This window comes from Notamacropus eugenii, chromosome 5, assembly GCF_028372415.1.
Source record: "Notamacropus eugenii isolate mMacEug1 chromosome 5, mMacEug1.pri_v2, whole genome shotgun sequence".
Classification (NCBI taxonomy): Eukaryota; Metazoa; Chordata; class Mammalia; order Diprotodontia; family Macropodidae; genus Notamacropus; species Notamacropus eugenii.
This window is the reverse complement of record NC_092876.1, coordinates 62,754,091-62,768,322: the sequence shown is the minus strand read 5'-3', so window position 1 is coordinate 62,768,322 and position 14,232 is coordinate 62,754,091. Positions and strand designations below refer to the sequence as shown.

Below are 14,232 nucleotides of genomic sequence, written 5' to 3'. Positions count from 1 at the left end.
TGGTCTCATGTCAGCCTCACACTGTAATGATCACATCTGTTTTCTCACCTGAGGAGAGCAATTACAAAACGCATGGGCCTGATGGGAAACCCCAAGTTTAATAGGCCAGTGATGCAGCTGGGAGGCACACACACCATGTGAATAACTCTGCCCATGAACTGCGGTCATCTGGCTCTTGGTGCCACCTCAGAGTATACAAACTGGGATCACATGCTAGTGAGGACTCCCACACAAGGGCCAGACCACAGTTATTTCTGCAACATGAAAGGCATACAATAGACAGTGGTCAGTCTCACCCATTGATCTGCTTCAAAACATGGACATGCAGATTTTTTCCTGGGTTTTCCAAAAGGGTAGTGGTTTCTCCATTGATTACTACTAATAAAGGGTGCATTAAGCCAACTCTGAGGGCACCTCAGTGGTTCAGTGGATAGAGCACCAGGCCTGGAATCAGAAAGACTCCATTTTGTGAGTTCAAATCTGGCCTCAGACACTTCCTAGCTGTGTTCCCTGGGCAAGTCACTTCACCCATTTGCCTCAGTTTTCTCCTCTATAAAATAAGATGGAGAAGGCAATGGCAAACCTGTCCAGTATCCTTGCCAAGAAAACCCCAAATGGGGTCAGACACAAAGACAAACTACCGAAAAACAAAAGCCAGTTTTGAAGGGCTCAGATCATAGGGCCACTCAAGGCACAGAAAGGAAGACTTCAGAGTTGGAAAAAACTATAGAAATCATCATGTCCAACTCTCTCATTTTATAAAGTGAGCCCCAGAGAAGGGGAAAGATTTGTCCAACATTTCCTCCAGGGCTTTTTCTACTGACCATGCTGGCTCTTCTGTCAAAGGCTCACACAGTTTCAAGACATTTTTGAACCCTGCTTGGCGTACACATACAGACAATACTATTTCTTATAAGTCATGATTCAGACATTCAGAGAACTAGAGAGAGGACAGCAGAGCACACACGTTTGCAAGTCTTAGAGCTCAGTGTCTCTTGTCTGAGGAAGGTGATGATATGCTGAGGATCCTCTGATAAGCAAGGGCTGCCTCAGGGTGATGTTCATCTTGTCAAGGAATGTTCAAAGCTGTACATATGGCAAACGTACAATTCCTCCTCCTTCTGGACTCCTGGTTATCTATGGTAACGTGACCAAGACCGAGCCTGACTGAAACCACGCATTCTCCCTAGAGTACCTCATAAAGGCCATTGATTGATACAAGATTAATAACAAGGCAGAGGAGACCTGAAAACCCAACTGACTGAGGAAATAGTCCTCGAAAAACTCGAAGCACATGGGTTCTTAGAGTGCCAAGTCAAAATTGAAGTGACCCATGTTTCTCTGCTTCCTCCTCCTGCTCAGTGTGTGGGGCTGGAGATGAAGTGGGAGGAAACGCTAATGGAAACCACGCTACAGAGACAAACACAAGGAAAGAAGTCAGGGAGACAGAGGCTCCATGTGCCACTGACATGTCTGGTGGCAAACAGGATATGACCATACAACCTTCTTCTCTCAGCTTCCATTTCCTCATCTGTGAAGTCAAGATACAGATCTCAGGTGGGTCACTGGGAGGCTCAAATGAAATCAGATTACCAAGTCCCTGGCAGATTTGAAAGCACTTCAGGAATGCCAGTACAGCAATCACAAATCACATTGTCACTCTACGGTCCGCAAGGGCCTTCCTTGATATGCATTCTTGTCTGATCTTGACAACAACCCTATCACGGAGGTGTTATCATCATCTATTACAAAGCAGGAAATGGAGGCTTGTAGGGGCTGACTGCCTGGACTCACACAGCCAGGCTCGGAAGTGTTAGAGGTGGGGTCTGAACCTCGACTTTCCTGCCTCTGAATCCAATGCTCCACCTCTGTACTCTAGACAAGCTGAAGATCCAGTCACATCTGAAGGTGGGGGGCACCTTCAATGGTCACCTAGTCCAGTCAGTACAGGAATCCCTTCTTTAATTTCCCCCAGCCTCCAATAGCTGCTAAAGGGGGCCAGTTTACTTCTGGACCCTGATAATTGTCACAAAGGCTTAAAGTCTGTGTCTCTGCCACCCCCACCCACTGCTCCCCATCTTGGCCTCTGGGACTAAGCAGATGTCTAAACCCTCTTTCATAGGATATTTCCTAAAATGCTGGAATACAGGGATCAGACACTACCCAAGTCTTCCCTTCTCCAAGCTAAATACACCCAGTTCTTTCACCCCATCCACAGACAGGGTAGTCTGCAGTCCCTGTACACCCCAGCTATCCTTCAACCCCACTCCAGTTGGTGAGTGTGGAGTTTGTGCTAAAACATGGAACCCAGAGCTGAACACAACACATGACTCTGCTCTGATCTCCTGACTCCCCATCTCACACCCAGGCTGTCTCTTACTATCATCCCTCCAGCCTACAGTCCATCGTTACTACATGGTCAGATTCCCTTGATCATCATGAATGGCCTCGGCATGAGGAGTCCAGAGGCTACAGAATGGAGTTCACCCACTTGCATGGCCTGCAACATTGACTGGGGCAGTGCCCACCTATGCAGCAGTAGGCAGTTTTCTCCCAGGGCAAAGAGAAACACTCATTCACTTGAACAGGACTCTGGGGTACCAGTCCACTGGTCAAAGATGCCTTTGGCAGTCACAGAGTACGAAACATGGGCTCAGGAACTCCTCAGCTTTGTATTTAAGGATTTGCATGTCTGGGTAACTGAAAAGAGACCTCGTGGCACAGTGGAAGACCTGGGTTTAGATCCTGTTTCTGGTGCCGTCTCATAGCTGTGTAACTCAGCCTTCATGAGATGACTTGGTCTTATGTAAAATGAGGATAAACAAGGTCCCTTCAGAACCAAGCTGTTGTGAGTCCCAGATGAGATTACACGCAGAGAGAGCTTTGCCAGCACTCCAGAACCGCTCACTATAATTACTGCGGCCTGCTTTGTCCCTCCTCTCTGTCCTTTCCTTCCATGGTCCCTTGTCCTGTCTGATAAGAGGCATTTTCTCTAGAGCACTTTCCCCAGATCTTCCTTCATCTCCTCAATCCCAACAGAACAGCAAACTCATTTCTGTTGGCAGACAGATGACCATAAGGGTGGAAAATGTGCTGCTAATCATCCTTATGTGTCAACACCCCCAGCAGTGTCTAAAGGGCACCAGGCCCTTACCTAGCCTGGGATAAGAGGATGTCAAGTGTCTGAGGAGAGCCCCTGGAAGGTCTGCAACACTGCTCCCCTTCAATGAGCCGCCCCCTGGCCCTCTGGCTTTTGAAATCAGGGCTTGTCTGACTCCGCTCTTTGCAAAGCCGCCAAATCTGATAGTCTTTTCTCAGTCTTTGTCCTCTCAACCTCTTGGCAGTCCTGGACCCTGTTCTGATGACAGAGCCTAGCACTGGCTACTCCCACTCCCTGAAGGACTGGTTATGGTGGGAGAATCCTTGCTCCCCAGTATTACTTCCAGTCTCTCCCTGTCTCTGTCTCTCCTACCATCACACAATAACCTCTCCTCCTCTGAGGTTCATTCAATCCATATTTATCACCCAATCAAGATTCTGGTGTTGGTGGTCCACTGGCCTCTCAGACATTCTCCTTCCTCGATAAGTTCAGTACCTCTCTCCCCAATTCTTGCCCACATTCTAGAAGACTTCAACATACATATTCATATTTCCTCAAATACCTCAAATCCAAGTTCCTCAATCTACTCAATAACCATGACTTAATTCTACACTCCCCCACCAGCCCACAGAGATGATCATCTCAGAAGCCTCTATTTAGACTTTGATTCTCTGCTGAGTCTCCGGCCTGAAAAACCAACTAGACACTTCAAACTGGGTATATCTCAGACCTCAAACTCACCTTGTTCAGAATGGAAATCACATCTGGCTCTTTCAAAATTGCCTATTGTCATTATGGGAACTATCCTCTGAGTCTCCTGGATCAGCAACCTTGGGGCTATCCTTGACCTCTTAGTCTCCCTCAAGCCTACATATCTAATCCACCCCCAAATCCTGTCAATCCCATCATTTCACACCTGTGCATCATCCCTGGCATCATTCCTTTTCTCTCTGCTCCTACAACTGCCACCCTAGCTCTGGCCTCCCTGCCTCCACACAGCTGGCAAAAGGACTTGGCTAAAGCTCAGACCCCCAGGGACTCCCTATTTCCTCCAGGACAAGTATAAACTGCTCTCTGGTTTTTAATACCTTCAAACTTGTTCCTCACTTTTCTGGTCTCATTCTACGTTAATCCCCTTCTCACACCTAACACTCTAGCCAAAAAAAAGTCTCATCTCTCACCTCTGTGCCCTTGCTTGGGCTACCCTGCATCCAGAATGCACGCCCTCCCTGCCTCCTCCTGCAAGGCTGAGCTCAAACACCACCTCTTACATGGAGCCTTTGCAGGGTCCCCTGCCAGTGCCCTGTCCCTCCACACATCATTATTTTGAATTTCTTCTGTATGTGCTTACAGATATGCACACAGCCTCCTCCAAAGGACTCTAAGCTAACTGAGATCAAGGGCTCTTTTATGTTTGCCTTTGTGTCCCCATCCCTTAACACACAGTAGGTACTTAATAAATACTTGTTTCCTGTATTTTCCTGAACAATTTGCTTATGTTCTTTCACTGACCATCCTCCGTGGACCCACATGGTTTGAAATGGCTGTGAGAATTACCTGCACCATCTGGGTGGTGGCTGCTGCAACCTGGGATTCGGTGACCATGACCTTCTCATGTTCAGACTCAAAGTGCACCTCTAGCTGGGCCTGGGAAGTGAAGAGCTCTCCACACACCTCGCAGGGGAATGTGTTCTCTGTCTGCCGGAAGTGCTCAGTGGCCACATGGTGCTGCAGGGCTCCAGGGAAGCAGAAAGAGGCTGCACAGTACAGGCACCTGAAGGGCTGGGAACCTGGGGGATGAGGAGGGATGAGAGACTGAGAGTGAAAAGGTGAGAAGCAATGGGGCCATGGAGCAAGTTCTACTAAACAGGCATCATTTTAGACAGGAGATAAAGGAAGAAAAGGAAAAAGGAAGTCCAAAATGGGGAGGAAGGGAAGAGGAATGGACAGATAGAGCAACACTGACCTGAATGCCGGCACTTAGTATGAACTTGAAGCAAAGCCAGGGTGGGAAAGAGCTCCTGGCAGGTCTCACACTCATGGAACTTCACGTCTGGGGAGGAGACAAGAGAATGAGGAATGCAGAGGGCTGGCAGCAACCCCGAGGGCCCTGACAGCCCAGGGTAGGACCCCTGAAGCCTACACTGAATTCTCCCATGACCCCTGCATGGGCAAGGGTGGAGGAGCGATCACATCAGGCTGGCTCTCCAGCCCCGGCCCAGCCTCACCTGCATGCTCCACCACCACGTGCTTCTTGTGAGCGGCTGTGCTGGAGAAGGTTTTGTCACAGGAGCTACATTGCAGTGCAGAGAACTTGGAGGATCGGTGGTTCTGGGCAGCAAACACATCTGGGTGGTGGGTTCGGTTGTGATACCACAAGCCAGACAATTGCTGTGCACAAGTGAGGGAAGCGTCAGCCTTGACACATGTTATGACACAGGCAGAAGTGTACTCCCTGCTCCTGAGAGCCAGACTTGTTCCCAGGGGGTCGTGAGCAGGATCTTACTAGGTCTGGGTTTTTCTTTTTCCAGGTTGAGTGTTGCCTTTTAATGTGCTATTTACTTGGCTATTGAAAAGCCAGACTCACAACTGAGCTAATGCCTCAGAAGTTATTTTTCTCACTCATATCAGTTCAAGATCATTGAAATTCCCTATAATCAAATGTGGCTTCAGGTACTTATTTGTTGTGTGACCCTGAATAAGTCATTTCCTCCTCTGTAAAATGGGGATAATAATAGTGCCCACCTTGAAGCACTGTTGTGAGATCAAATAAGATGCCAGCTCTAAAGTGCTCAGCATACCACCTGGTATTTAGTAGGCACTACATAAATGCTTGTTTCCTTCCTTCCCTATGTTTTGACACTGACCTTGGCCTTAGTCCAAAGGTATCAAGACTCCTTCTCTCCCCTGATCTCTTGCCTCTACAGGCAGTCATTATATTCCACAGAACACAGACACTCACAGGAGAAGGCAGGTTTTCCCCTAACGAGGAAGTTTGGCTGAATTCTCAGAGACATGGGAGCAGCAGCAGAACTGACTCATTTTTAGCCCCTGCTAAGTCTTGTTGTTATTCTCCATGCCCCTGTCCTGGGCCTGCTCTCCACAGGGTATCTGGGTACCCTGAATGAACTCAGCTCACTTGTAGCTGAGCAGTATCACCCAAACATCAGCCCCCTTGAGGATGGACATGGAGCCGATGCCCAGCAAGCCAAAGACCAACCGTCAGGAGGAGGTGCCCTCACCTGGTAGGCCTTGTCACAGATGCCACAGCTGAAAGGCTTGCCTCTGACATGGGTCACCATGTGTCGCTCCAGCAGGGACGGGGCACTGAAGATCTTTCCACACGTTGGGCAGGGATGATACTCCTTGGAATGGACCTCATGAATGTGATTGCGATGATCTTGCAGGGTGGGAAAACTCATCCGACACTTCTTGCAGTCATAGGGATCATCTATATCTATTGCCATAGAACAAAGTAGGAAAAAAGGAAGGCAGAAATTGAGTTAAAAGAAGGAAAGCCACAGTTACTGAACAGGAAGAAAATGAGGAGACAGAACTCAGAGCAGTCCATATCACTGTTCCACCAAAAAATACCATATAAACCCAAACCCCAGGACTGGTATGACCCTGGAGATCACCACATGGATTCCCCTGTCTCCAGGCAGGATAATACCAAGTCCTCCCACAGAGAAGACCCCACCCTCTCAAGGATAACTCCCAAAGGCCTCCCAGGATGGTCTAGTCTATTGCCCAACAACTCTGCTGGCCTGAAGCAGCTGATCTCAATTCCTCAGGCTGCAGACTGATCCTCTCCCAGCCAGTCCCTCCCCACCCTCCAAAGGTCCCAAGCCTTCAATCCTTTGCCACACATACTATAGAGCTGAAACTCCACTCTGGGCTACCAAAGCCTTCTTCCAATCAAGTGCATGCACTCATTATCCACGTGCCTACATTCCTCTCTGTCCTTCCAAGCCCATGCCCTTGACAAAGCCTCCCTGACTAGAAGGAAATGTACAGAACTTACTGCCACAGCTAACTTGACAAAGGTGCCTTTCTCCCTACTTATGTAGGGATCAATATTCAAATCAATCAATCAATAAGCAATTACCAAACACTTACTATGTGCCAGGCACTGTGCCTGATTACAGAAGATAAAGAAAATTCATTCTATAGTTTTAAGCATTCCAGAGGCATTTTAAAAATCCTACTTCGAAAAATGCATGGTGGAGCGTAGGTAGAGTACAGCTAGTCTTATGGTCAGAAGCAGGGGTTTGAGCCCCAGCTCAACACCTGGATTTGCATGGCCTTGACTCAGACTCATACCTTCTCAGAATCTAGGTTTCTTCTCCTATAAAGGGGATAGGAGTCCTCCCAGGGGAGCTGTGAAAAGCCTTTATAAACCTCCAAATATTCAGGAAACATCAGCCTTGGGGATGATTATAAATCACCTTCACTTCTCCTCTCTTCTATCCTCTCATTGCTCATAGCATTTTGCCTGGATCCCTCCTTTACACTGTTCTATTCTCCCTTATCCCAGAGTTATTCCTCTACTGGTCCTGCCTCCCACCAGACTCCCAGCTCCTTGAGACGAGTTCTAGGTTGCATCTCCTGTTCATCTCCATCACTTAGAGCAAAATCTTGCACCTAGTAGGCCTTTGACAAGTACCTCATGAATTCAAATGACTGAGGTAGGTAGGGGAAAACTTGGGCTTTCCCCTGAAACAAAAAGGAAGCAACAGTAATTCTTTCCTTCTTCTACAGTGAATGAAAAACAGGCAGAATCTCATCTGAAGAGTTTGGAGGCTCACACCTCCAGCACAGCCCTCCTCTGAGATTCTTCCTTCTGACATGGCGACCACAAGGCGCATCACACTGGCAATGCATAAGGACAGGCCTGCAGCATTCTGAGGACCACCATGGCAAGATTCATCACCAGCAGGATGGCCCTTCCAGGATGAAGACTTTTGGCCATAGCAACTCCAAATGACTTGCAGTGATAATGGTTTAGGCAGGTGAAAGGAATGCCCACACCAATGAAAACACAGATCTTTTAAAGTGAAAAAATGGGACATCAAACTATTCTAACAGGCTATTACCACGTACTGAAATTCACTGCTTTTATTGAATGAGATAATAAGTTCCTTAAACTTGTGCTGTTAACTCTGTATTTCTCACAAAATCCTGCAGTACCCTTAATGCAACAGTATCTGTGAATGGATTAAAATAAAATGTTCAAAGTGTCCTGTCACAATAACAAATTTGGGGGCATGTTGCAGGTGGGGAAGAAGAAGGATTAGCTTTGTTCCCTTTAGCCCCAGAAAGCAGGACTGGAAGCACTGAATCTGAGTTTTAAAGAGGCAAATTCAGGCTTGGAAAACTTCAGTAACAGTTCAAGCTCTCCTCCAAGGGATGGGTTGCATGAGCAGACCAGAAGTTTGGGTCCTCCTCAATGAAGGACTTAAATAAAGGCTGGTGGGTCATTTGTCAAGGACTTCTAAAATTCAGGTATCAGTGGGACTAGACACCGACCTCTAACCTTTAGTGAAAGACAAGAAAGTCAAAAAAGCAAGCTGTGAAAAGCAGATGGAGGTCTTTGACTGAGAAGAAACAGCGGTGGGGAGTGTAAATACTCGGCCCCCTCTGACTGTAACCACACATGAAACAATCAAAGGGACTTGTGACTCAGAATGAAAACCTCCTCTTTCATCTAGAGGGAATAGTGTAGATGTGTGCAGGCTACAAATCTGTCTTTTGCTTTTTCCAGTGGGGGTGATGGCCCATGCGGAAATTTCCCTTGGGATAAAGCAGTCTCTCCCCATACAGCCTGGGGGTTAAGGGAACCTCTGACTATTTAGGCAATCTTTCACCAGGGTGAACACTCCATGTACCAGGGGACATCCCATCCCATTCACACCCTCTCATCCTATGATCCTGGTCCATGTTTTTCTATAAGTGTCTCATAGAGGATTGACTTACACATTTCCCTTGAGGACCTGCTAAGGTTTTCTTCCTATTCTGGGGTCCTAAGAGCCATCAGGATAGCAGGTGAGACTGGCCCAACTCTTGCTGATCCACCTCCTTTTCTGAATGTCTGTTTCCTGGATAACACTTCAGCTTAAGTCATCATTGGTAATGTGCTGCAAAGGACATTAACCCTATGCCCAGAACAGCCAAATGGCAGTTATTCAACAACAGTTATCACTGCACCTTGGCCAGTGGACTGATTACTAAATGAGCAAGGGCCTGTGAGAAGATAAGAGGGTTTTTCCTTCAAACAAAACTCGCATCTAGGTCAACCAACAACAAGAGCTGTTATTTACATAATGCCCTGCCCATGGGAAGGCGGTACTGCTGAGATGACTGTTATTCTTATTCTTTAACAGAGGAGAAAGCTGAAGCTGAGATGAGGTGCTCCTTCCATGGGAACATGGCTATGAAATATCAAAAGTGGGATTTGAACTTGCATTTTCCTGACTCTGAGTCCAGACCTTTCCCTCATCCTCAGCTTGAGCTGTCAGACATAGAATTAGCCTCAGCCTCTAGGCATCACAAGACATTTGATTTTATCTGTAATGTGGAGATGAACCCTGAGCTTTTCTTAAGAGAGCAAGATGACAGACACTGGTGATGAGGCCTGCTTCCCCCAGACCCACCCTAGGCTGGAGGGCCATTAACATACATACTATGAAAGGTTCGCAGGTGGATTGAGAGGCCATTGGCCTGTCGGAAGCCTTTGCCACATTCGCGGCAAACATATGGCTTATCTCCGGTGTGAGTCCGCACGTGCCGAGATAGCTCGATCGATTGGGCAAACACAGCATCACAGTACTGGCAAGCATACATCTTCCCTGAAAACAACAGGCAGATGTTACAAACTAAACATGGTGAAGGTAGCATGTGGCACATAATATCTAGAGAGTCACATTACTGGGTAACAGGAACACAGAAATGCACACTGAAGGCTAACTTTAGACCCTAGCAATGGTCATGAGGAAGCACATGGTCCCTGACAAGTTCTAGAAACTCCCTACTCTGATCTGCCCTGATAAATAAACACTGCTTCCATGATATAACCTACAACTGCAGGTGAAGTGGAATCTCACTCTTTTATCCTATCACAACAGAAAACATTTGAACAACCAGCTATGCACCACACCCCCCAAAACAAAGGCAGACTGTGCTACAACCTCAGTATGTCAATGCTGGAAGGGATCTTAGAGTACAGACTAACTGAGGCAGCAGGAACCTCAGGGACCATCTAGAACCACCTCCTCCCCAGACAGAGACTGTGACTGGCCCAAGAGCATACAGTTGTTTGGCAGCCAGGAAGGAGTAGCACAAAATGAATGCTGCATTTAGGGATGATCTTGTTCAAGGGAGAGAAACACCAAACTGGAATCTTGGCAGGGGCAAGTAACACCTTTTGGGTCTTTTGGAAACTCATGACACAATTTAGACAAGTTGCTTTATAATAGCATTAACAAAGTAAATGATTGTGAAAAAGAAACTATATACAAATTCTTGGAGAAAATAGTACATTATTGAAATGCTAGATTGTGGAGGAGTAAAGATGGACAGGGTATGATTATACAGAGTAAATCACAACAACCCATGGCAATTCTGAAATATGGTATAAAATAAAATAGGATGTTATTTAATGTACAAATACTTCAGCCCGAGCCTCCTTGGCCCTCCCTTGCACCCACACACATGCATGCACATATTCTCATTCATCCAAACATGTGCCAAGGAGATTGTCATGATGAAGACAAATGATGGCACTGGTCCCTCAGCGGTCATCTCTGTTCAGTCAAAACCTGCTACATGGTGCCTAGCTAGGTAACCTTGGGCAGGTCACTCCAGGACTCAGTTTCCTCATCTGCAGAATGGATTGGGTTACGTGATCATATGAATGGCTTTCTTTTGCAGACAATGAAATGAAAGTGCCAAGAAGTGCCATTGTCCCTGGCTCTGCAGAAGCTGGGCCGGGCCTAGACCCTAGGCTGCAGCTCTTTTTAGGAGAAGAGGCTTTACCTTCAGCATGCTTCTTCTTGGTGTGATAAGCCAGGGCGGATGCCTGTGTGAATGTCATGAGGCAGTGCTTGCACATAAAAGGGCGATCCCCAGTGTGAAGGCGGAGATGGTTCTTCAGGGTTGAATTGGCAGCAAACTTGGCCCCACATTCTTCGCATGAGAAAGGCTTCTCATCAAAATGTTCTGTCAACTTGTGGTATTGCATTCCTAGGAGAGCAAACGCCAGAGACCAAGAGAGACCGAGGTATTTAGTCAACAGCAAAAGTATCCTGTAAATGCTTGCCCCTGGCCAAAGCAAAGCCAGCCTAGCAGGGCAGCCTTGGATCATGGCTCCAGACCACGTGGAGCTACTCAGTTGGCACTCCCAAAGTCATCTCCTAAGCTCTCCCCACCCTGTGTCCCTCACTGGAGACCAGCCCCCCAGGGTCTACAGCCGCCCCTCTCAATGTTCCCCTCAAATCTTCTGTGAACTGGAATTCCTATGGCTGCCCATGTCAGGTCCTGCTCTAACGTCCAGGGCTCCCAACTATCTCCAGGATCAAACAAGCACCCAAAGTCCTGAGCTTCCCTTTCTCAACCCCCAACACGTGAACCCCCTTTCTTGGTGCCAGCTGGCCACAGGGGTTTATGTGCTCTTTCTGCCCTAGCCACCAAGACTTTCCTAAATCCTCTCCCCCAATTGTTAGTAAGCCCCCTCAAATATTACTTGTACTTGCTTTTTATATGGTTTTTTTTGTACTTATTTCTCTGTCAGAAGCAGAAAGTTGTAGGTTCAAGTCTTACCCCCAACACTAACTGGTCATGTGACCTTGGGTAAATCCCTTCACTCAGATCTGCCAAATTAGAGAGAATACCTGGTGCTGGCAGCTCTGAGGAATGTTGTCAGGCAGGGGACCCAGGCCCATTCCCCCCCCCCACCTCTGATCCTACTTCTTGGTGTCTCCCCTTGGCCCCCAGAGTTCAGGTCTGCCTTTTGTCTTTGTGTTTTATAGATCTATTTCATTGAAGCTGGCTGCCACTGTGCCTAGAGCGATGGACCCGAAGCCAGGGAGACCCAAGCTCAAATCCAGTCCAAAGAATCAAACAGGGATACCTAGAGCATCTCCCCTAAGGCTTGCTGTGAGGGTCAAGCTCTCTGCACTCCTGAAAGCACTGGATGAGAGCTGCTTCTATTGTTTACTGCCTGCTCCACTGCCGGGAATAATGCCTGTACAAGTGGTTGCTACTGAAAGAGCCTTGCTCTTTTTAGGTAAAGTTTGTCCTTTCATCTACAGACAGAAAGAGGGGTGAGGGGTCCTAGGGAGCATCTACCTGTCGTCCCACTGAGGGGAAGCGACTGCAACAGTAAATGTGTAAGAGAAGGCTGGACCCCAGGTCTTCTGAATGCAAGTCTGTCACTTTATCCCTGACCCCAGACTGCCTCTAAAGCTATAAACAAAATCAGAAGGCTGTAGGGTGAGTGGCAACTAGCAGGTGGAGGGTAATGTTCACGGTCTAGCACCTCCCTGAAGGTGTCCAAGGTCCTGCACCCAAGACAAGACCCATTCTCAGGGAGGGCAGGGCAGACTCATTACTCCTCCCCCATCTCATCAGCTAACTCTACCAGAGGCGTGAGCAAATTCTCTCCCGCAGATGTCACAGGTCACAGGGAGCCGCCTCTTCTTCTTCTTTGGGGTGCCTGGTGTCCCAGTTCCCCCATGGACCTCCTGCAGGTGTTTCTCCAGCTCTTTCTTGGAGGCCTTCATCTCGCCACATTCTCTGCATGGCACCTGCTTCCCCTGGGCTGCACGGCAGCGCTTCACATGCACCTTGAGGCGGCAGTAGAAATGGAAGTTCTTGCCGCAGGCTGTGCAGACAAAGCTCTTCTTGGGGGAGGGGACAATGCTGCTCTCCAGCTCCTCAGCTGTAGCCGCCTCCTTCTCTTTAGTGTTCCCTTTCCCAGGCTCAGCAGAACCCCTGGCAGACGCTTCCCCCTGGCCCTCCAGAACCTTCCACCGCACGGGAGTGCCCTGCTCCTTGTCCTTTGTAAGGAGACCTGCATGGGAGAAAATGGTCATTGTTCAGTGACTCTGGATGTGATGTGGACAGCACTTAACTTCCAATGAAATTCTATTACAATATCATCATTAGCTTTATTAGCTTTATTTTCTCACAAACGTGAATTGTATCCTTTTATATCCATGCCCCAAGACTCCCTCAGGTATCAGGAGCATATAAAACAAGTAAACAACTTCAGGAAGCAGGTGGCCCATGCCTGGGATGCCAGCTCCTGTCTCCAATAAGGACACAGGCCAGGGTGGGCACCCTGTCTCACTTCAGGACAGCCCCTGCCTGCCATCTCTTACCCAGACTCCCCAGCTCTCGCAGGACTGCTTGTAGACCTGGAAAGACCTCATGAATGCTGCACAGAAGGCGGCAGATTTCCATGGTGTGCAGCGACTTTTCCTGGGCTCTGCTGAGAGCTGCTTTCAGGGAGGCTTCAGGGCTGGCTGGCTCACAGGAAACACTCAGAATCTAAATGAGCACGAAGGGACAGAAGTTGTTGGTGAACACCAATGAGTTCTGTCCTCTGTTTTCAATTTGGTTTTTATTGTCTCTTAGGATGGCAGGACTCATCTTGGGGGAGGCTACGCTCCATGTGATTAGCATAGTAGAGTCCTTTATGTCTTTCAGAAAGGTTAAGAAAAAAGGAAGTTGAGGATAGAGAAGGGGAGGAACGCTCTCCTGGTGCTTGGAATCAAGCAAGCAAACATGAGGAGCTCTCCATGAGAAACCTTTCTGTGGATGGGGAGCCCGAAGTGACCCCCTTAGATCTCTGTGCCAAAGTCTTGGAAAGACAGCTGAAGGCACAGGCTCTGCGAATTGCAGCTCCTGTCCAAAAGATCAAGTCACTTCTCACAGGGCAGTTGTCTCAATGGTATGAGTCTGTAACTCCATATGACTGGAGGCAGCTTTACATTTTTAGCCACTTTATGAAGAAAAATGCACTGGTTTAAATGTTATTAGGAGAAACCCAGAATATTTAAGGTTTAAATTGGGGCCAAGAATATTCTTTCAAAGCATCCCTGTTTCAGACATTAGGGCTTGTAGTAGAAAGA

The 14,232-nt window shown here is 47.8% G+C and overlaps 1 protein-coding gene across 7 annotated transcripts in view; it reads right to left on the bottom strand.

Moving 5' to 3' along the window:
- The window catches only part of ZBTB40 (zinc finger and BTB domain containing 40), a 75,225-nt gene that overhangs the window by 7,767 nt on the left and 53,226 nt on the right, over nucleotides 1–14,232 (bottom strand). For all 7 annotated transcript variants that reach the window (XM_072609228.1, XM_072609230.1, XM_072609231.1 and 4 more), the window contains 8 exons: nucleotides 13,480–13,648; nucleotides 12,738–13,169; nucleotides 11,135–11,341; nucleotides 9,784–9,948; nucleotides 6,343–6,557; nucleotides 5,329–5,491; nucleotides 5,067–5,153; nucleotides 4,658–4,890 (listed from right to left, as the gene is read on the bottom strand). In XM_072609228.1, coding sequence (XP_072465329.1) covers nucleotides 4,658–4,890; nucleotides 5,067–5,153; nucleotides 5,329–5,491; nucleotides 6,343–6,557; nucleotides 9,784–9,948; nucleotides 11,135–11,341; nucleotides 12,738–13,169; nucleotides 13,480–13,648 — 1,671 coding nt within the window. The remainder of the gene's footprint in view (nucleotides 1–4,657; nucleotides 4,891–5,066; nucleotides 5,154–5,328; nucleotides 5,492–6,342; nucleotides 6,558–9,783; nucleotides 9,949–11,134; nucleotides 11,342–12,737; nucleotides 13,170–13,479; nucleotides 13,649–14,232) is intronic.